This window comes from Engraulis encrasicolus, chromosome 8 (assembly GCF_034702125.1).
Source record: "Engraulis encrasicolus isolate BLACKSEA-1 chromosome 8, IST_EnEncr_1.0, whole genome shotgun sequence".
Classification (NCBI taxonomy): domain Eukaryota; kingdom Metazoa; phylum Chordata; class Actinopteri; order Clupeiformes; family Engraulidae; genus Engraulis; species Engraulis encrasicolus.
In genome coordinates this window covers 45,204,285-45,225,420 of record NC_085864.1, presented here as the reverse complement: position 1 = coordinate 45,225,420, position 21,136 = coordinate 45,204,285, and the positions used below count along the sequence as shown (strand labels likewise).

The 21,136-nt window shown below is 42.4% G+C and overlaps 1 protein-coding gene across 2 annotated transcripts in view; it reads right to left on the bottom strand.

Moving 5' to 3' along the window:
- The window catches only part of LOC134454677 (mitogen-activated protein kinase kinase kinase kinase 5-like), a 44,217-nt gene extending 31,015 nt beyond the window's left edge, over window positions 1–13,202 (bottom strand). For both annotated transcript variants that reach the window (XM_063205836.1, XM_063205837.1), the window contains exons 1-4: window positions 12,897–13,202; window positions 2,232–2,289; window positions 1,271–1,361; window positions 626–690 (exon numbers count right to left, since the gene is read on the bottom strand). In XM_063205836.1, the coding sequence (XP_063061906.1) occupies window positions 626–690; window positions 1,271–1,361; window positions 2,232–2,289; window positions 12,897–13,004 (322 nt within the window). In that variant the 5' untranslated portion in view covers window positions 13,005–13,202. The remainder of the gene's footprint in view (window positions 1–625; window positions 691–1,270; window positions 1,362–2,231; window positions 2,290–12,896) is intronic.
- Between the last annotated feature and the right edge of the window lie 7,934 nt (window positions 13,203–21,136).

Genomic DNA, 21,136 nt, shown 5'->3' with positions numbered 1-21,136 from the left:
AACAGACGTCCGAACGTTGGGGAGCCCCGTTGAAATGAATGGAGCATTCGACAGATGACGTCACAACCATATAATAAATTATATTATATTATATTATATTATATTATATTATATTATATGTTATTATTATATTGTTATGATGAATAATAAGTTAGGGCCTATTTTCAGAAAGTTGTGGCCACTGAGGGGCCTCCTAAATACTGAATATGAAATTATGAAACAAGCCAGCATTCACAGCTCAGAGAAATATGCATTAGATAAATACTAAATGCTCTATTAATAGTTAGGAGGAAATAGCCAACTGTAGCAAGCCAAAACCGCAAAGTTTCCTCTCACAATCGACTAAAAATGATTACAAATATCCATTTTACTCATACATCAACTAACACCTTAGTACACCTTACCGCATCAAAACACCAAATAAGGAAGTGTACTCCAGTTTCTGGACGCACACAATAAAGACACAAGATAACTAAACAAGATGTGAATATCTAAACACCATGTGAGTAAATTTGAGGATAATTTTCCCAGACCTCTGGCGGCCCACCTGCAATGCCGCCGCGGCACACCAAAGGGCTGCGGCCCATAGTTTGAGAATCACTGAACTAGACCTTTAACTCCTCACCATGATAGATGTCCTGGAGAGATCCTCCACCACAGTATTCCATGCAGATCCACAATTTATTGGCCCTAAATATACACAAAGTGAGAGTTAGCATGATTTCAGAAGACATTCTATCAGCGCTGGAATGGGGGAGAAATAGGGCACTTTTGGCTTAAAGGGGCCCCTCATAATTAGGGGGCGCAGAACAGACTCAACGGTGGGCCCTGCACCCTTGTGGGCCCATATTTTCAGATATGTAAATAAAAAACCTTTTATTTTTGTTTACATTTCTGAAAATAGGGGCCCACAAGGGTACAGGGCCCACCGGGAAATACCCGGTATGCCAGATGGCCAGTCCAACCCTGCATTCTATTTACAGCACATTGTCCAATGTGACTTATTAAAGCTTGCTCTAATATCACAATGAAAACACACTGGCTGGTTGAACTGGATAGAAAAAAACTGCCAGAATTTATTGGATATTTCTGCATAACTGTTCTAAATATCTAATACCTAATCTCACACTTCTCCAGGGACAGTAACTATAATACCCTGTACTTAAAATAACAGCAAATCACTTTGGATATAAGTGTCAGTTAAGTGTAAGGTAATGTGATGCAAAATAATGATAATATTTTTTGGAAGCATCATAGGTGTTCTCCTCACCTTATGTAGCTGCCGTAATAGGCCACTATGTTGGGATGCTTGCAGGTCTTTACCATGACAATCTCCTGCTGGATCACAGAGAAGTCATCCTCTGCAGAACACAGAACACATACATGGACACATAACTGTACGGGCCTACAGGAACCCGCCCAGATTTTTGGATGAGAAGAGTGCCTTGGACTCCCTCCCTGAATTGTTTTGTACACTAGCAGCACACATTGAGGGGGGGCCTGTCTTGTTGTCTGGCCCAGGGGCCCATGGAATCATAATCCATCCCTGCATACATACAGTATATGGCATATAACTTACCTCCGTAGTGCAGAGCCTATGTTATAAAACTACTGTCCCACCAAAATTGTAATGGCTATGTCTTAATATATGTAATGTAATGTCATAGCAATGTTGTAATGGTGTAGTTAAGTATTTTTTTAGCAAATAGTGACTAGGCCGGACGGCAACCCATCTGCAGTATTAGGCCACTAGGCAGGGGCGGAGCACTGGTATTATGACAGGGGGGCGGGAGAGGTGTCAGAGGCCCCCCCAAAGCCAAAGGGGACAGTTATCCCGACACCAGTGAGCGGCCCTGTCCGTAGGAATAAGTACACTGCAAGGACTTTTAAGAAATGTAATGTTTAAATGTTTAAATGTGAAATGTAATGTATAAGTTTACGCAACGTTTACATGATTGCTCCCAACATTATCAGGGTGTCACACGGTCATAAGGTGCATCTATCTAGAAGAAGAAGAAGAAGAAGAAGAAGAAGAAGAAGAAGAAGAAGAAGAAGAAGAAGAAGAAGAAGAAGAAGAAGAGGAATAAGAAGAGGAAGAAGAAGAAGAAGAAGAAGAAGAAGAAGAAGAAGAAGAAGAAGAAGAAGAAGAAGACCCATGTGGTTCATTCTGCATGTGATTCTAAGCAGCGGGAAGGTTCCAAGATAGAACAACAGGGAGTTTTTTTACTTACCAGGCTCCATTTTGATTACCTTGATGGCTGCCAGTTCCCCTGTTTGTTTGTTACGAGCCTAAAACATATAAGGACACAATACAGTACAGTGTAAGAAATGTATAGGACGATACGATAAGAAAAGATAGGATGAGGTAAGATAAAAGATAAGATATGGGGCACTGTGGCGCAGTGTACTAAGCCCCCTAAAATGTGCTTGCATGCCCAGAAATGGTACAGCAGCGCTTTAAACAACAACACAAAAGAACACAGGGTTATTCATTGTTACTTGCAGTTATGATGTCTATGGTTGGGGCTACGACCTGCTGTATACTACATTCCTGGATACAACTAAAAACTATTAAAAAAAACGAAAAAAAAAAAAAACATTGGACTGCGCTATTCAATGAAATACTCAAAAGTTAAACTGTCTTACAGTTACTATTTATACATCTGAACCAAGACATGGAAAGTGTCGACTTGTTTATGAAGTCAAGGGTGTGGGCTGATGGCAGATGTGCGTAGGATGTCGTCAGACGACACAAACGATGGTCAGACCAGCGGTGTTGCCAGATGTCTCTGATCAAATCCCACCCAAAAGGTGCTCAAAAACCGCCAAGAGGCGCCAAAATCCGCCCAATTTCAACAATTTGTATTGGTTTCTATGGGCATAAAAACGCCAAATGGCCGATTTTCCCCATTTTTACCTGAAGACGACCATCCCAAGCAGCCCAATTGGGCTGGTAACCGCCTATTCTGGCAACACCAGACCAGTTTAATTATGACCACAACTGTTTGCAGAGCTTGAGAGGCCTACATTCAGAGCTTGAGAGGCCTACATTCAGTGGTTTCTGCTGTACGTGGTTTGACACAAGCGAACTGTTTAACATTAAAAGTCACGCTGAATGTCAAGTCAAGGTTGTTGTCATTGGTGTTAAAACAGCAAGTAGGGTAGACCCTAAAGTCTCTCTCTGTCTCTCTTTAGTCTCTCTCTCAGTCTCTCTTTAGCCTCTCTCTCAGCCTCTCTTTAGTTTCTCTCTCTCTCTCTTTCTCTCTCTCTCTGTCTCTGTTTGTCTCTCAGCCTCTCACCACCCCATCCCATCCCCTAGAATGCACTGTACAATACAACAGACAAAACTGTAGCTGAAATTTGGACGTTGCAGATAGTATTAAAATGTAACACTGCATACACTATTCTGCCTCTCTTTCTCTCTTCCTGTCTCCCCCACTCCCTACAGTGCAGTGAAGCACAAATAAAACAGCAGAACTTCTCTCACTTCTGTTTTTGCACTTTGCATTTAATTAAGAGATGCACCTGCTCCTCCTCAGTACATCTCTCTCAGCACAAAACACATTATCGATGCTTATCCAAGTTCAAGTTCAAGTTCAAGTTCAGGTTTATTGTAGCCATATCAACATACAGTTGCTAGGAATGTCTTTTGGTTTGCTCACAAATGTAACAACACAAATACAAATAGCTACAGAGACAAAGAAAACAAGAAGGGCCATAAATAACAGGGGATTACACCTACAAATAAACATTGAAAAGTGAAATCAGACATAATACAGTACATAGTGCAAGGTAGGCCCTATGTAAGAGGTAGAAGGCCAGGCAGTGGAGTGGCTGTAAAGTGCTAGTGCATGTTAAAGTTCAAGTAGCGGATGGCTTGTGGATAGGTACTAGGGGTGGTACGGTTCACAAAATTCACGGTTCGGTTCATATCACGGTGTCAAGGTCACGGTTTTCGGTTCTCTACGGTTCTTTTTTTTGGTTCATGATAAATGGTGCATTGGGAATATTAAACAATATTTATATAGCTGCAGTTATAAAGTGATGATGCGCGAGTTGAATTTGACCTTTTGCATGTGTCTGAGAAGTGCCTCTTGTGCTAAGCTGTGCTTGCACTTAAACTGTCGTCAGTGATGTGCGTTGTCTGAGCGTTCCAAATGCCCTCTTTCAGTTGGCTAATAGAATCGGACTTATCACTAAATATCCAAGATATGGTTTGTATAGGCTTATAATGTGAAAATGGTGTGATTTTAATTGTGTCATCCTCTGATTGGTCTTATACGCTAATGTTTTAATCAGAGAGACTGGATAAGACACTCCTAGAATCTCTGTTTTACATATTTCTCTGGGCAGTACATGAATTGCGGTTTGCGACGGATTGCACGGTTCGGTTCCGTATGTGTGTGAATTGTACGGTTTCGGTTTTTGGTGCGGTTTGTGCCATCCCTAATAGGTACTGTCCCTAAAACGTGTGGTATTGCATGGGATGCTGCGGTATCTTTTCCCTGATGGCAGGAGTGTGAATAGATGGTGTGCTGAGTGCGTGGGGTCAGAGATGATGTTCTTGGCTTTCCTGGCTATTCTAGTGTTGTAATGTGAGGCTAAGGTGGGAAGACTGTGACCAATGATTTTAGAGGCCCTGCGTACCATTGATAGATAAAAGTCTGAGTAACACAATGTTTAAGTTTTGAGAATTGTCATGAATTACTAAGGTCGTTCAGAAAATCAGTTATTTTTATTCTGTTGTACATTCTGTGATGAAGGGCACGTTTTAAATGGTTTCCACTCAAAACGAAGTAATCCTTCATTTGTAGCTGTGCATATTGGGCAGAGGCAGGGCTGGACCACCATTGAACCACCATATTGTTGTCAAATTCACATTCATTGTATCGTATCGTATCAGTATATGATGCATATTTTTAGATGTGTCCTAGCATCTCTGTAGGAGGGTATGTCCATCCGTGAGTGCGTGCGTGCATGCATGCTTGCGTCCGTCTGTCCGTCCATCTGAAACTCAATCTTTAATCGACCAAAACACGATCTTCGCCGCCATCTGACGCATCTTTGTCCACCTGTCGGACTTGTTCATACTCTGCATCACCGATCTAGATGCTGCTCTCTTTGTTGCCAGATGTATCTGACCAAATTCCGCCCAAAAGCTTCTCAAAAACCGCAAAATTGCACTAAATTCCGCCCAAAATGGCTGAAAAAAAACGCTCATCGAAAGTAGCCCAATTGGGCGGGCACCCGCCCAATCTGGCAACACGCTTGTTCTCTGTCATTGTTTCTCGGTGGTGGAACAAGCCATCAGAGGCTACAAGAACCTCTCATCCCTCAAGGAGGCTATTCTCTTATTGCACACTGTGTGTCTGTGTGTATATGTGTGTATGTATTGTACATGCCTATATCAGTATGTTAGTGTGTGTGTGAGAGAGAGAGAGAGAGAGAGAGAGAGAGAGAGAGAGAGAGAGAGAGAGAGAGAGAGGGAGAGAGAGAGAGAGATTATTGTCAATGTCTTATTTATATGTTTAAGTTTAACTGCACATTTATTTGAGACTGGTCAAACGCAATTTCAAACTTCTGTGCTAACCCTGTTACATAGATTTTGACAATAATGTACACTTGACACTTGACATGACACTTCTCCTTCGAGACTGTTTACTGCAGTAACCTCTGTCGCACTAACATCTTATGTTAAGAGTCTTATATAGAGTCTTATATAGAGTCTATGGCTAAATCCTATTACACCCCTTAGCCCTACGCCTTTCCCCTTTCCCTCCGTTTTGCACGTCCACGTGTAGGGGTAGTGGGGTCTCAATTCACGTTAAGACAGAGGGGTAGGGATAAGGGGAAGGGCTTTATACCCCTCCAAAACGGAGATTTCCCGACACCACACTCTAGACGGAGGGCTACGACAGATTTCCCTGAATGCATTGCGAATGCATTTAAAAATAATTGGCGGCAAGCCACGGCATCCACAACAGCACACAAGTATTTTCACCGCAATTGACGGTTTTAAAGTGGTACCTAATGATTATTCCATTGTTTAACATTGTCCTCATGTGTAATGGCCATTTTCTCCATGAAACGCACATGAAAAAAATCGCTATTAACATCAACTTAATGCATGGAATTGGTGACAGCTGTGAGTGTCATTCCGTGATAATTGAAGGGGTGTCTCAATTCGTAGGGGTTGCGTTTCAAGTTTCAAGTATACACCTTGCGGCTTCGTTTGAAAGCACAAGGGGCAAGGGGAAGGCCTAGGGTTAGGGGTAGAAATTAGAAATGGGAAAGGCCCTATGTCTGTCTGCATGGGAAAGTAAGAAACGTAATTTCAATTCTTTGTATGACCAGCGCATGTAAAGAAATTGACAATAAAACCAACTTGACTTGACTTGACTAACAGAGGCACATCTTGTCACCAGGCTAGGCAGGCAGCCGCTTGGGGCCCCAGAGCCCCTGGATGGTGAATTACAGCACAAATACACCTACCGCGACAAGAGCGAGACGAGCGATGGAAGTAATTGACTTTGTATTGAGTCGCGCGACAAAAGCGATTCTGGAGACTAGAGGCGATTTGCGCGACGAGAGCGATAGTTTGAAGTTGAAATTCTTTCAACTTTCTATGACGCTGTTCGGCGACCAGCCGCGACAGCCAATGACTGTATAGAGGTCACCACAGCCAATGGGAATGTTTGAATGCTTTGCCTTCTGCTTGTAACGAACATACTGTGGTCTCTTCAATCACGCGTATCGCTCTGTCGCTTGAATCGCATCACGCCTGGTCTATTCGTGCGGTTAAACCAACTTGACTTGACTTGACTACAGAAGTGCATCTTGTCACCAGGCTAGGCAGGCAGCCGCTTGGGGTCCCCAAGCCCCTGGATGGTGACACTCAGCTACAGTACTGTAGTGGCAAATTTCTTTCAAATGTTGACATTTTGGCAGTCGCCTTAGGCAGCTTTTACCCCCCTCTGTCATCAGACTACTGAACTCTATGCGTCTAGACCAGGGGTGGGGAACCTATGTCTCGAGGGCCGTTTGCGACCCTTGAGGCCGTTTTATCCGGCACCCGGTATAATTTTAATGTTGTTCAGCTTCACATGAACTATGACATATTTTGTAAAGGAATCTTAGGAAATGCATTTGCAATACAATTAAGTTATATTCAGGGAACCTAAAGCTGTGATGTTTGTTTAAAAGGTGGCTGCCTTCAATATAGGCCTAAAGTGAAGGGGAAAATCCTGGTTTGTGTTCATAGTACGGCCCTCGGAGGACTTTTAGGGCCCTCGGAAGAATTTGAAATGGCCCTTCGAATGAAAGAGGTTCCCCACCCCTGGTCTAGACTCTGCCCCCTCTCTCTACTGAACTCTATGCGTCTCTCTCTGCCCCTGCCCCCTCTCTCTACTGAACTTTATGCGTCTCTCTCTGCCCCCTCTCTCTACTGAACTCTATGCGTCTCTCTCTGCCCCCTCTCTCTACTGAACTCTATGCGTCTCTCTCTGCCCCTGCCCCCTCTCTCTACTGAAGGTCATGTTGGGCTGAGATGCCTGAGCTAGGGCATACCCGGAAAAGACTGTAAGGCGTGTGTGAGACAGTGTGTGTGTGTGTGTGTGTGTATTTGAACCGTGCGATTCCAGACTAATATATTCATGTTTCTGTAAGCCTGGCTTGCCAGAGGCTAGCAATTCCTTATTCAATGTGTTGTTCTGTTGTGGTATGATGTTACTTGTATCTGGAATGTGATGATGTGTTTGTCAATTGTCAGTGTGTGGGTGTGTTTGAGTGTGTGTGTGTGTGTGTGTGTGTGTGTGTGTGTGTGTGTGTGTGTGTGTGTGTGTGTGTGTGTGTGTGTGTGTGTGTGTGTGTGTGTGTGTGTGTGTGTGTGTGTGTGTGTGTACACACGTGTACGTGTGTTAGCGCACGTGTGTGTGCTTGTGTGCGCGCATGTGTGTGTGTGCGTGCGTGTGTGTGAGTGCGTGTGTGTGCGTGCATGTCTGTGTGTGTGTGTGTGTGTGTGTGTGTGTGTGTGTGTGTGTGTGTGTGTGTGTGTGTGTGTATGTGTACACACACCTAACAACCATTGTGGGGTGCCAGATGTCCCCACCTAAGTGGGGCCCACTAACAGTGTTTTTCTTGGTAGTTTTGTGGTCGCTGGTAAAAGTAAAAGAGTAAAAAGTAAAACATTTCCTCATATCACTGACAGGCGGCCCACCGCCGGCCCACTCAATGTCGGCCCACCGGCTGGAGTTGGCGGTGTTGTGGTTCAGGGCCGAAACACCGCAGAGAAGGCTGGACACCACCTGACGATATCTGCTTCTGGCGTAAGGCTACAGCTACCTGCGTAGGTGGTTGAGGAAGGCACCTCCTCTGCATGCATTATGAATGTGTATTCCCTATGTTTGTCTAGTAATTGATACAATAAAGATGTTTGTGTCACAAGTTTTATTTTCTCTCGCTGACCCATGGGCACCAGAGGAGGTGCGACAGGCAGCAATGGCCAGCAGGTATTAACAGCTACCTGTACAATCCTGAAGGTTAAGGATTGTTTTGGTGTGGGCACAGTTTAGCAGGATTCTTAAGCTATTGTTAGGGTTGTGTGAATGTGAATGGAAGTCAGTAGGGCCCCGCAAAGATATATTGGTGTGTGTGGGTGTGTGGGTGTGTGTCTGTGTCTGTGTCTATGTGTGCATGCGCACTTTGTATCTGAAAGTGCAATAATTGTGTCCTCAGTTGTAAGTCGTTTTTAATAAAAGTGTCTGCCAAATGTTATGTCATGTAATGTAGATGCAGTCTGCAAATTTGCTCCACACCCCCGAAATGAGAATATGTCCGTCAGCAATTGAGAGATTATAATCATTATTAATGGGAGTAAATACAAAGTTCTCGAATTCATAGAACCTCAGGACGTTTTTAGCGGCAAAATTTAGTATGTAATTCAATGGTGATATTACAATGACTTCATCTATGTTGTTTCTGATATTTTTATATAATTTTTCATACCGAACACGAAGCGATTTAGGAAGAGGTGTTTTTTCACATGCAGATGACCTCTGTACTATGCAAAATATTGATATTTTTGCATGAATCATCTAAATTTAGTTCCTAAATCAGCATGTATCCCAACACATATAATGACTGGAATCAGAAGATACACTATGTAGGGTACTCGCTACCGTGCTGTAAGATACTCGAATAAGGTCCCGTGACCAAGGAACTATGTCATGTCCGCTTTCGAGCTCTATAGCGTTTTTCCGTAGCGATTTCCACCCTACAACCCACCGCAGGATAGCGATTATGATGTAGAGGAAACAGGGGTGTCGTACAGGGGGGTAAAGTGTGACTGAGTCACCAGGGCCCCACGTATGTAGGGGGCCCACACACAGTTTGATGAAGATATATGGCTGGGGTGGGGGGTCCATTGAAGCCGATTGAACATAGGGCCCAAAATTTGCTGCTACGCCCCTGAGCGGACATGCCAGCTCTGGTTCGTAAGGAAGACATCCCAAATGGGCAAATAGTATGGAGGAGATCACTCACTGTGGACAAACATTCACGAATATGGCAGGGGCTTTCCTCTACGTTGCCTGGCTCTCTCCAGACCCTCATGTATTTCCACTCAACTTCGTGAGCTCACACAAGGGGCTGGAAGACCTTCAGATTCACCCAGCTGCCAAACCCAAATGCGAAAGAACCAATCAGGATTGCAGGATTTTCATTTTCAACGTAGTATGGGTAGGTGCAAAATAAGTGAAATGCAACAGTTGTTTCAGCAATACTGCCCTACTAAGGCAAAAGACAGTAACTCACCAGAGTGTGAAACTGAGAAAAATGATGTTAAAGTTATCTTAAAATAAATGAATGTCACCACAATCTGGCTATAGCTACAAAGCTGTAATTTTCACAGTTTGTAGTGTATGCCTGCCTACATCTATTCATAAAAAATAATTTTACAAATAGTTAACCTTTGACCCTTTTTTGGAAGTTACTGTGTTCTGCCTTAGCATTGCCCCCGGAATGACAATTAGTCATACTAAGGCAGAAGACAGTAACTTCCATTTAAAATCTGAATAATAAGCAACAAATACAACTTTCACATATAATTTAAGCAGTATACACACTATTAGAGTCATTATGACAAAATGTCATGTTTATTAACATATAAATTGTTAATAATAATAATAATAATATAATTATAAATGGGTTTTGTGTGTGTATTTGTATTTCATACTACCTCAAATAATAGTTACACACATTTCCTAACAGGCTGATCATGTTTCATAATATAATAGTTTCATTTTATATTTTTTTGATTATTTACATGACTGAAATTTAAAGAAGGAGTTTTAACTGTTAACAGATGAACAGTAACTGAAGTTACTGTGTTCTGCCTCAGTTTGGAACATCAGAGTTCCAGAATTCTGCAGGTCCAGAGCAGAAGGCAAAAAGCAGTAACTGAAGTTACTGTCTTCTGCCTTAGTTTACCCAAAGGATTTTCAGCTTGTTTTACTTTACACCTTTTTTTTTACCCTCAAAACAACTGATTTCAAACTCCATGTTTGTTCACATGATAAAACTGATGCTTATTATTGCAAATATGACAAAAACTGATTTTTGAAAAAATTGAAGTTACTGCCTTTTGCCTTAGCAGGGCAGCAATAGACTCAGTCATCGCATGTGGAACTTCTGGCTGCCTTACTAGGCTAGGGATTTTATCTACCTGTAGACATTATTAACATGCTTTTTCTCGTCAAGCATTTCTAGATGATCATGTCAACAAAAAACACAATACATTTAGGGAAAAAACAACAAAAAAAAGAACTTTCAAAAAGGACACTTTTTGTCCATAAGGGCAAAAGGGGCAGGTGCTTTAGCATCGCCTCGTCCCTATCTGTGCATGCCCATTTTGCATGCTGCCCATTTACTGTGGTTCATTCAAGGCTTTCCTCCTCACATGCTCCACCTTCTCTTTTTTGAGTGGACGTACCAAAGGTACTATCAGGTGGCATGATGTCAGTCAGGGTATCATGTCATGTTGTTCCATAAAAAAAATCGAGGTAAGGCTACATGAATGAATATGTCCCATTGACTTCCATTTTGTCTACATGGACAACAGTGATTCCCAACCAGGGGTGCGTATATACCACTAGGGTTCCTCAAGCATATTGGGGGTACGTGGAACAACATCAATAAAAACAATGGAGCATAGTCACGTTTAGAGATATAGAGCATGAGTGAGGGGGTATTCATGGTACAACAAAGGGGCTTTTAAGGGGTACACAAGACAAAAAAGGTTGGGAAACATTGATGTATAGGGCAGATGAAGGGACAGTCTTGAAAGTTGTATGAATGCCCCAGTTGTTCAATGGACTAATTATGGTAATTTTGCCAACCCTAGAAAACTAGAAAAAAGGTTACTGCACTGGCAGTCCTATAGGGGCAGGAACATGTCAACATGACATGGCTCAAGCCTCGCCAAGCTGGTTTGTTATCAGTTCAAGTTCTCTGTTGGGAAGACATGACATGCAGGGCCAATACTTGACTTTTTTTTCTGCTGTCATTACAATGGAACTTGTTGCACTTCTTACATGAAGTCTAGGAGTTAAACTACACTTCAGATGGAACCTTCCTTCCAGCATACAATTCACCATACAATAGAAAACTATTTAATGTTCATTAATGCTGGATAAAAACACATTAAAAACATATATAAACACATATCCGCCATTGCTCTATTCAGCTTGCGCACCCCCTTATGACAGGCCGCGTACCCCCAGGGGTGCACGCACCCCATTTTGGGAAACTCTGCTCTAGTAGAAAACACCTAGTCTGATGTCCTCACTGTCAACTCTCAACATGCTTGGGTACATGTTCAGATTCATAATCGTCAAAGATTCATCAATCTTCCTTGAGTGGCATGCAAATAAAAATAATATATTCCCTCTCAGAAAACACAGACACACCAAAATCAACTGAATATCAGTGAGACTAATGATGAACTTGAGAAAAAAAAGAAGAAGAAAAAACAGGAAGTATTTATCTCTGTGACCCGACTTTCCTCAGTACACTCACTATCAGGTATGTAAATGGTCCAAATGTCAATGTTATAATGAAAGATCATTTTTTATTTTAAAAATTACTTCTAAACAATTCAGGTGGCATATGTGTTTCATTCATTACCAACGACTAATTGTGAATTTAAAACATTGAACAGGAGACAAGATATACTCAACAGACCAGTCAGATCTACCCGTTCAAAAACATTGCAGTATAAACTACAGTTTGACTGAAAATGCAAAATGTTATTTAGAAAGATCTTGATAATGATCATGTCTAAAGGCATTGAGAGGATGACTGGATAGACAGGCCCAGAAGCAAAATGAAACTACATCATGCTCTGTCAAAAATGCATGTCAAATATTTGCCTATATCCACTTTTGAAAGTGATTAAAAAAACTCTTGCCTCAAAAAACTCCCCATTTTATTATCAGCCACATTCAGAAGATGATTGGTCTACATAGGCCTACAAACAAAATGAAACAATGTTCTGTAATATGGAGAATATTTGCCTTCACCTATCATTTTAAAGGTTATCTAAAACTTCTGACCGTATAAACCTTGCCATAGATTTAAATAGCGAACAAACTCACCGTTCTGTCGTAAAATGCATGGCATATAGCATTTGCCTTCACCTACAGTAGGCCTATCCATTTTCAAAAGTGATCTCAAAATGTCTGATCTTATAAGCCTCACCAGAGGTTTAAAAGTTAGCTAAAACCTCTGACCTTTAAGACTCGCCATAGGTTTTAAGAAAAAGTTGTTGTTCAATCAAAACCTCTGACCTTTTAAGCCTCCCCATTGTAGGTTTAAAACAAAGCGATCTAAAAGCCTCTGACCTTATAGACCTCGCCATAGGTTCCCCCGCCGACGCGCAGCTGCATTTCGAAGTCGTCCAGGGGGTTCCTGGTCGAGATGTCCAGGGCCACCCGGCTCTGGGGATTCATCACTGCTGCTCACGGATGGCTCATGGCACTGGTCAACCGAGAGAAAAAAATGACGATTCACTCCCTCGTCTCGTCTACAGTGCCCGAGATAATGTTGTATATTAGAGGCAAACCAATGGGGCCCTCCTCTATAACCCAAAGCAGTAAAGCATGTGTGTCGTCGAGCCTCACTTGAGCCTCACTCACTCTCACACTCACACTCACTCTCACACGTTCACCTTCCTTCTTTTTTTTTTTTTTTCAGCTGTCAGTTCCCTCCCTTGGCTTGCCCTGCTTTTCACATGGTTTCTGTGCAGCTCATTTACATGTAGACTATTTCCTGCTCGTGTGTGTGTGTGTGTGTGTGTGTGTGTGTGTGTGTGTGTGTGTGTGTGTGTGTGAGAGAGACTGTGTGTGTGTGTGTGTATGTGCGTATGTGTGCGTGTGTGTGAAAGAGCGACTGTGTGTGTGTGTGTGTGTGTGTGTGTGTGTGTGTGTGTGTGCGCGCGCGCTCGCTTCTGGCAGCGATGCGAATCTGTGGGTTTTCTGATGATAGTCATGCATGTCTGCAGCAGACGGCCTCACACTGTTGCAGTGCAAGGCTACACTGGTTTGCTCTGAACACCAGGGTTGCCAGATGTTCCAGACGTTGCTCATGATTTTCAGCCTTCAGACTTTCACTGCCCAATTTTAACACATTTCTATTGATGTGAAGGGCCATACAAAGAACATCTAGAAAAGCCTACCCAATTTTTTTTTTTTGAATCTGTAGATATTTCATCGTAAACATTGTTGCACAATCTGGCAACCCTGCCAAAAGTGACAGTTCTTGAACTTCCTGTATTTGTTTTTTTTTTTAACTCACAGGCAAATACGGTTGACATGACATTGTTACATTTAAAAGAGCTGACCCTTAACTTATAATATCCTGCATGAATGTGTATATTATACAAATTGGCGGCTGGTGGTACACTAAATTGTGCAAGAGGAATCGCTGCCAGTGTTTTACAATAATAAACCCTTATCTGGGAAGTAAGACACCTTGGCCTCATGATGGCTGGTATTGATTATTTGGTAGCTTAGTCATAGTGTAACAAGACTGGGACCACTTCCTGGTTAAAGAAAGGTTAAATACGGTAGAATAAATAAATAAATAAATAAAATCTTTAGAAAGGAGCTCTATCTGCTGAGCATGTGAGATTATTTGATAGCAGCATAGTGTGACAGGATTGCTTTCTGCTTCATATATTCGTCGTTTGCTGTCTGCTTTTAGTTGTCGGTACATTACTTACTTAATTAGGCCTTTACATTCCTTTCAGAACATAGGCCATTGATGAAGAGCTTCCACCCTCGTCTGTCTTGGGCCATTTTTTCCAGCTGTTTCCACGACAGTCCCCTCTTCTTTACATCCTGCTCTGTGCTTCTTCTCCAGTTGTTCTTGGGTCTCCCTCTGCTTCTCTTGCCTTGTGGGTTCCATGTTAGCGCCTGTTTAGTTATAGCTGTGTTGTTCTTCCTCAGGGTATGTCCAATCCAGCTCCACTTCCTCCTCATGAGCTGTGTCTCAATTGGTTCTTGATTGGTACGTTCCCACAGGCTGGTGTTACTGATGCGGTTGGGCCAGAAGATCTTGAGGATACGTCTTAGGCAGTGGTTGGTGAAGGTCTGCAGTTTATTTGTGATGTGTTTGGTGGTCCTCCAGGTTTCTGATCCATATAGCAATACTGTTTTGACGTTGGAGTTGAAGATTTTGAGTTTGGTGTTGAGTGAAATATTTTTGGTTTTCCAGATTTTGTTTAATATGTTGAATGCTGTCCTTGCCTTCCCTATTCTTGCTTTCACATCTTCCTCTGTTCCTCCATCCACTGCGATAACACTTCCCAGGTATGTGAATTGGTCTACCTCTTCTAGTGGACTGCCTCTTATGTTTATAGGACTGGTGTTTTTGTTGTTGATTCGCATTATTTTGGTTTTTCCTACATTTATTTTGAGCCCCAGTCCTGCTGCTGTTTTTTCAAGAAGTTGAGTTTTCTCCTGCATCTGTTGGTGGCTATGTGAGAGTAGAGCAATGTCATCGGCAAAGTCCAGGTCTTCTAGTTGTTTTGTCAGACTCCATTGGATGCCTGTCTTTTTGTTGTGGGTAGTTTGAGTCATGATCCAGTCAATGCATAGGAGGAACAGGAAAGGGGAAAGTAAGCATCCCTGTTTCACTCCAGTGAGCACAGTGAACGTGTTCTGTGTTTGTGTCTGATGGAGCACTTGGCACTTCATGTCCTGATAGGAGCTCTTGATGATGTTAATGTATTTAGGTGGTATTCCATAGTGTGCCATTAAACTCCACAACAGTTTACGGTCTACACTGTCAAATGCCTTTTCAAAGTCGATGAAATTTATGTATGCAGGGGTGTTCCACTCTATTGATTGTTCTATGACGATCCTGAGGGTAGCAATTTGGTCACTGCAAGATCTTCCATTTCTGAAACCGGCTTGATTTTCTCTCAGCTCTTCGTCAACCCCTTGTCGCAGTCTCTCTAGGATAATCCGGTTCAGTACTTTGCCTGGTGTTGATAGCAGCATGATCCCTCTGTAGTTGTTGCAGTCTCGAAGGTCTCCTTTTTTGGGGATGATGGCAATGAGCCCATCTTTCCAGTCTGCTGGTATGTTCTCTTCCTCCTCCCAAATTTTCCTGATGAGCGTATGGAGCATGGTAGTTGCAGTTTCAACATCAGCCTGTAGGGCCTCTGCTGGGATCTCATCTGGCCCTGCTGCTTTGCCACGCCGTAGCACCTTGATTGCCATCCTTACCTCCGATCTTGTTGGAGGGGCACAGTTGATTTTGAGTAAGTGTGTTGCTGGTGGAATCTCGATGACTTGGTCGGGCAGTGGTCTATTCAACAGCTCGCTGAAATGTTCTGTCCACCTTTGGTGTTGTTCCTCCTTGGTGGTAAGGAGTCGCCCCTCTTTGTCCCGGATCTGAGTGTTGCCCTGCCTGAACTTCCCTGCTAATTTCCTGGTGGTCATGTAGAGTTCCTTGAGGTTGTTTTGCGCTGCTGCTTCCTGCGCTTCTTTTGCTAAGGCCTCAATGTAGTTTTTCTTATCCCGTTTAGCGCTTTTCCTCACTTCCTTATTTGCTTCCTCATATTCTTTTTGGGCTGTAGCCTTTCTTGCTCGTGTTTTGCATTTGTTGAGTGTGCCCTTTTTGGCCCTCCTTTCTTCTACTCTTTTCAGGGTTTCTGTTGACAGCCAAGGTTTGTGGTTTGTTGTCTTCTTTCCTATAACTTCCAGGCAGGTCTCTTTCCAAATGCTTTTCATGCTGTTCCAGTACTCGTCCACTGGTTGTTGTTCTTGCAGGGCTTGAAACCTGTTCTGAAGGGTGGCTTTGTACAGTTCTGATGTTCCAATGTCCTGGAAGAGCTGGATGTTAAACTTTGTTCTGGTACCAGAAGGGGTATTGCAGCGCTTAAGCTTGAGTTGGAGTTTTGCAGCAAGTAGGTGGTGGTCTGACCCCGCGTCTGCCCCCCTCTTCACTCTTACATCCAGGAGAGACCGTCTGAACTTCCTGTTGATACATATGTGGTCAATCTGGTTTTCAGTGGTGTGGTCGGGAGATATCCAGGTGGCTTTATGAATGGGTTTATGGGGGAATACGGTGCCTCCTATGACCAGGTTGTTGTCAGCACATGTGTCTGCGAATCTTTCACCGTTCTCATTCATGGTGCCAAGTCCGTGTCTTCCCATGGCCAGCTCGTATCCGTTGTTGTTGTTTCCCACCTTGGCATTCATGTCGCCCATGAGTAAGGTTAGGTCTTTTTCCTTCCTGGACTGGAGTAGATGTTGTAGTTGGTTGTAAAAATTGTCCTTTATTTCCTCCTCAGTATTGTTGGTAGGTGCATAGCATTGTATGATTTGAAGGTTAATTCTTTTATGACTGGTTTGGAATCTTGCCGTGATAATTCTTGGGCTAATGGGCTCCCAGCTGATGAGGGCCCTCTGCGCTTCTTTGGAGAGCATTAGTGCCACTCCCTCTGTGTGTGGTGCTGCTTCCTCTGCATGTCCAGAGTAGAGTATGGACTCACCACTGGCCAGTTTGACTTCGCCTGTTTGGATCCATCTGGTTTCGCACAGGCCAAGAATGGAAACCTTGTATCTGCTCATCTCTTTAGCAATGACTGTTGTTTTTCCTGCTGTGAACATGGTCCTGATGTTCCAGGTTGCGATGTTGGTCGGTTTCCTAGGGGATAGAAGATTCCGCCGCACCCTCTCCGGATGGTTTTCGGTGTGCAACTTCATATACTCTTCAGCTTGTATGCTTGAAGAGTCTTCATCTCCTAGGTTGTGGGGTTTCTTGTTCTTCATCAATGTTTCTGTAATCGTGTTAATCCACTGCACGGGTGATTGGCCCATGAGTTTCACCATTGCCCTATTGGCCAGCTTTACCTGTTTCCACCTCTCACGACGGGGACGTTAGGGTTGGGTTTTGAGAGGCAGTTGTCGGTACAAACTCAACTTTACTGTCTTTATTTCTGTTTAGATGTGCTGTAACAAGGGTTCGTCTTGTCTTTTGTGTTTTTGTAGTGATGTAAATTTTTAAGCCGCCTTCTTGGGCAGGACTCCCTGGCAGAAGGGTTATTGTTACTCAATGGGACCACTTCCTGGTTAAAGAAAGGTTAAATAGACTAAATAAATAAATACAAACCTTTAGAGATTACTTCTATCTGCAAAGCATGTGAGATGTCATCTCCCTTGTCTCCTGTAGGTGGCAGCAACAGCTTGACTACTGCACTTTGATTGGACCTGAATCAGATGCAACCAGATGTCACTTTTATTTCACAACACTGGCCTAGCCGCTTACAGTTGAAAGGGTTTCATAGACTTAAAGATTTTTTAAGATAACCTTTATGTGCCAACACCAAGGTCAATATTATAAGGCCACATGGATACATTGACTTTCACTAGCTTAGCGACATATTCCCTCTTTTAACTTGTCTTAAAGCAAGACAACGCTTAACATGAAAAATAAGACACTTTACCACCTTTATAAACCCTGCCCAACGATTTTAACTGTAATAAGACCCAAAATAGTGGCATACCCCTTTAAAGGTACATTGTGTAGGATGGTGGCCAGAGTAGGTATTGCAATGCTGCAAACTAATACTTACTAGTATGACCAAAGTGCAGTAAGTTTGGCAGCAAAAATGTCAATTTCTGGAAATTGGTCTGGAAAATGGTGGGCCATGTAGAAGATCCCCCTTTTCATGTATGACAAATGCCAAAGTCATACTTAGAATTTGATGGTGGTGGGAATTATTCATGACAAAGGTAACATTTGTGAATGGGCAGCATGGGTTCAGGCAGAGCTCTACAGCTCTGGGTTCAGGAAATGAACTACAAAAAATATTACACAGTGCACCTTTAATGGTTGGGCAGTGAAGGGCAGCATCCAGTGCCACATAGTATCCACATGATCCGCCTTTACCTGTCCAGTTCAACCAGGCAGTTAGGGCAGTGATTCTCAAACTATGGGCCGGGGCCCACTGGTGGGCCCTGAAGGTATTCCAAGTGGGCCTTGAAATCGTTTTCCAAAAATAATAATCATATTTTGGTGTGTGTTGCAGTTGATTTATTTGAGCTTTATTCTTAATTGGGTCAGAAGTGGGCCCCGAACATTTTTGACAATTTCGAGTGGGCCCCAAGTTGAAAAAGGTTGGGAACCCCTGAGTTAGGGAAACCCTTCAACTGTGACACTGAAGAATAGTCAGCATTACTGTATATAAAGAAGAATAGTTATATAAAGTAGAAGCAGAAGTACTCCTACAGATGTAACTACAACACTCAGTGGTATGATGCTACAACGTTGACACCATGCAATATATATCATACATCTAGTGTTGTAATTACATATGTAAGAGGGTAACACTTTAAAATAACTACCCCAAAAAAGCTTAATAAAGACTTTATTAACATTTAATTATAATTAACATTTAACAAAGCATTACCAAATGTTTGTCAATGAGTAAGAACCAAACTACGACAGCTCAGTGGAGTGAGAATCAACTTCTGTGTGAGTTTTCTGTGGTTTCATGCCTTCTGGTCTTTGGAGGATAAACTTCCAGGACCGACTGTGCTGTGTCTGTTGTGTTAACTAAACATACTATTTCTTGCCCATTTATAAACATTTCGTAAACATTTTGTTGATAATTAGTTAATTATTTATAAAGTGTTTATAAAGCTTTTTTGGGTAGTTATTGTAAAGTGTTACCTGTAAGAGAAAAAGTGAAAGCGAAGTGAAAGCCCATTGGGAAACTCTAACTCCCATTGTCATTGTGACACAGCACTCAAGTGAACACTGCACACTGCACACAACGAAATTGCATTTATGCCTCACCCGTGCAAGGGGGCAGCCCTCAGTGGCGCCCCATGGGGAGCAGTGCGGTGGGACGGTACCATGCTCAGGGTACCTCAGTCATGGAGGAGGATGGGGGAGAGCACTGGTTGATTACTCCCCCCACCAACCTGGCGGGTCGGGAGTCGAACCGGCAACCTCTGGGATGCAAGTCTGACGCCCTAACCGCTCACCCATGACTGCCCATGAGTACTTCTACATTATACAATTCTGAGAATAGTAATGGCAATATACCGGTAATAATAAATAAGCTGGTCACAATAACATTACTTAGACCAGTGGTTCCCAACCTTTTTCTTCAGGGACCCATGTTTTTACTATTGTAAGCTTTGGTGACCCAGCGCCCGCATGAGAGGAAATCACTTGATACGCTCTGTCTCCTCCGAAAACTCATTTTAGTCATCATTTTATTCCTCAATTCGTCTTTGTTCAATAACAGAATAAATGTTTAATGTAGCACTTAAATTGTGTTGCTTCTATGCATGTCATTTATTCAACATGGGCTACATATGGTATTAAAATGAAACCCCTTAAACTCAAGAGGGCTTCGCGACCCCCCGTGGATCTTTGGCGACCCATAGGTTGGGTCCCGACCCGTAGGTTGGGAACCACTGACTTAGACGGCAGAAGTGTTGAGCCGCTGCTGTAGCCTAGTCCTCTTCTAATGTGACCCGTTTGACCTTTTAACCGGTTTTTAATGTGATTTTAGCATATGTTCTCTTAATCTGATATGTTTATTGAGCAGAACCCATTCTTACTGCGCTTTCCCAGGGTGTCCTCTGAAACAGCTACAGCTCTAGTACGTAATGCAACTTTCCCTGTATGATTTATTGATTGAAATAGCTTTTGGCTTCATTATTTAAGACCTGCCAATGCTTCCAACTTTGTTTTGTGTAATAATGTGGAACAGGCCATTTTAAGTTTTTTCATAAAAAAAACTGTTGTCATTGGAAGGTTAAGTCAAAAACATTTAATTTGTACTCCAATGGTTGGTGACTTGAAAAATATGATGAATATCGTTTATATTGACTTCTTGGGAATATCAGTGAACTGGTTTCATTAAACTGCCGTTTCATTGAACTGACCAAAAAAATCCAAAGTTTTTGTTCACATTGAGCAACATGAAAAATCAATATAAGGTACATATGGAACTGCTTTGAAGACTTAAAAATCATTCGTATCAAAAATCAGCCTTACCATGCAACAGCCAAACATAGTAGTACACCATAGTAAAAATGCAAGACTAAGACTAGCATTTCTTAAAACATTTATTGTACATTATGACATACAAATGCAACGCCAATTTCCACAGATAAGTTATCAACAATTCATGTGATGGTAAAGGTACAGTCATGCGAGCGTAGCCCTCCCAAAATAAAGCTGGATGTGTAGATCTAAAAAATATAGGTCTAATAGCAAAAAAAAGCACACATTTGTGTCTGTACACGCAAGTGAGGGGCCTATTTTATTTCACATTCATTACCAAGCCCCATCTTGCTGTGTTTGCTTTTCATTTGAAATTAAAATTATAATTGGGTTTCAAATGTATGAAAGATATACAATTGTTTTCATATAAAGTTCATAAGCAGTCTGAAGCAGACAGAGACTGAAACGCTGAATGAAAAGGATAAAATGCATAGCTTTACACACACACACACACACACACACACACACACACACACACACACACACACACACACACACACACACACACACACACACACACACACACACACACACACACACACACACA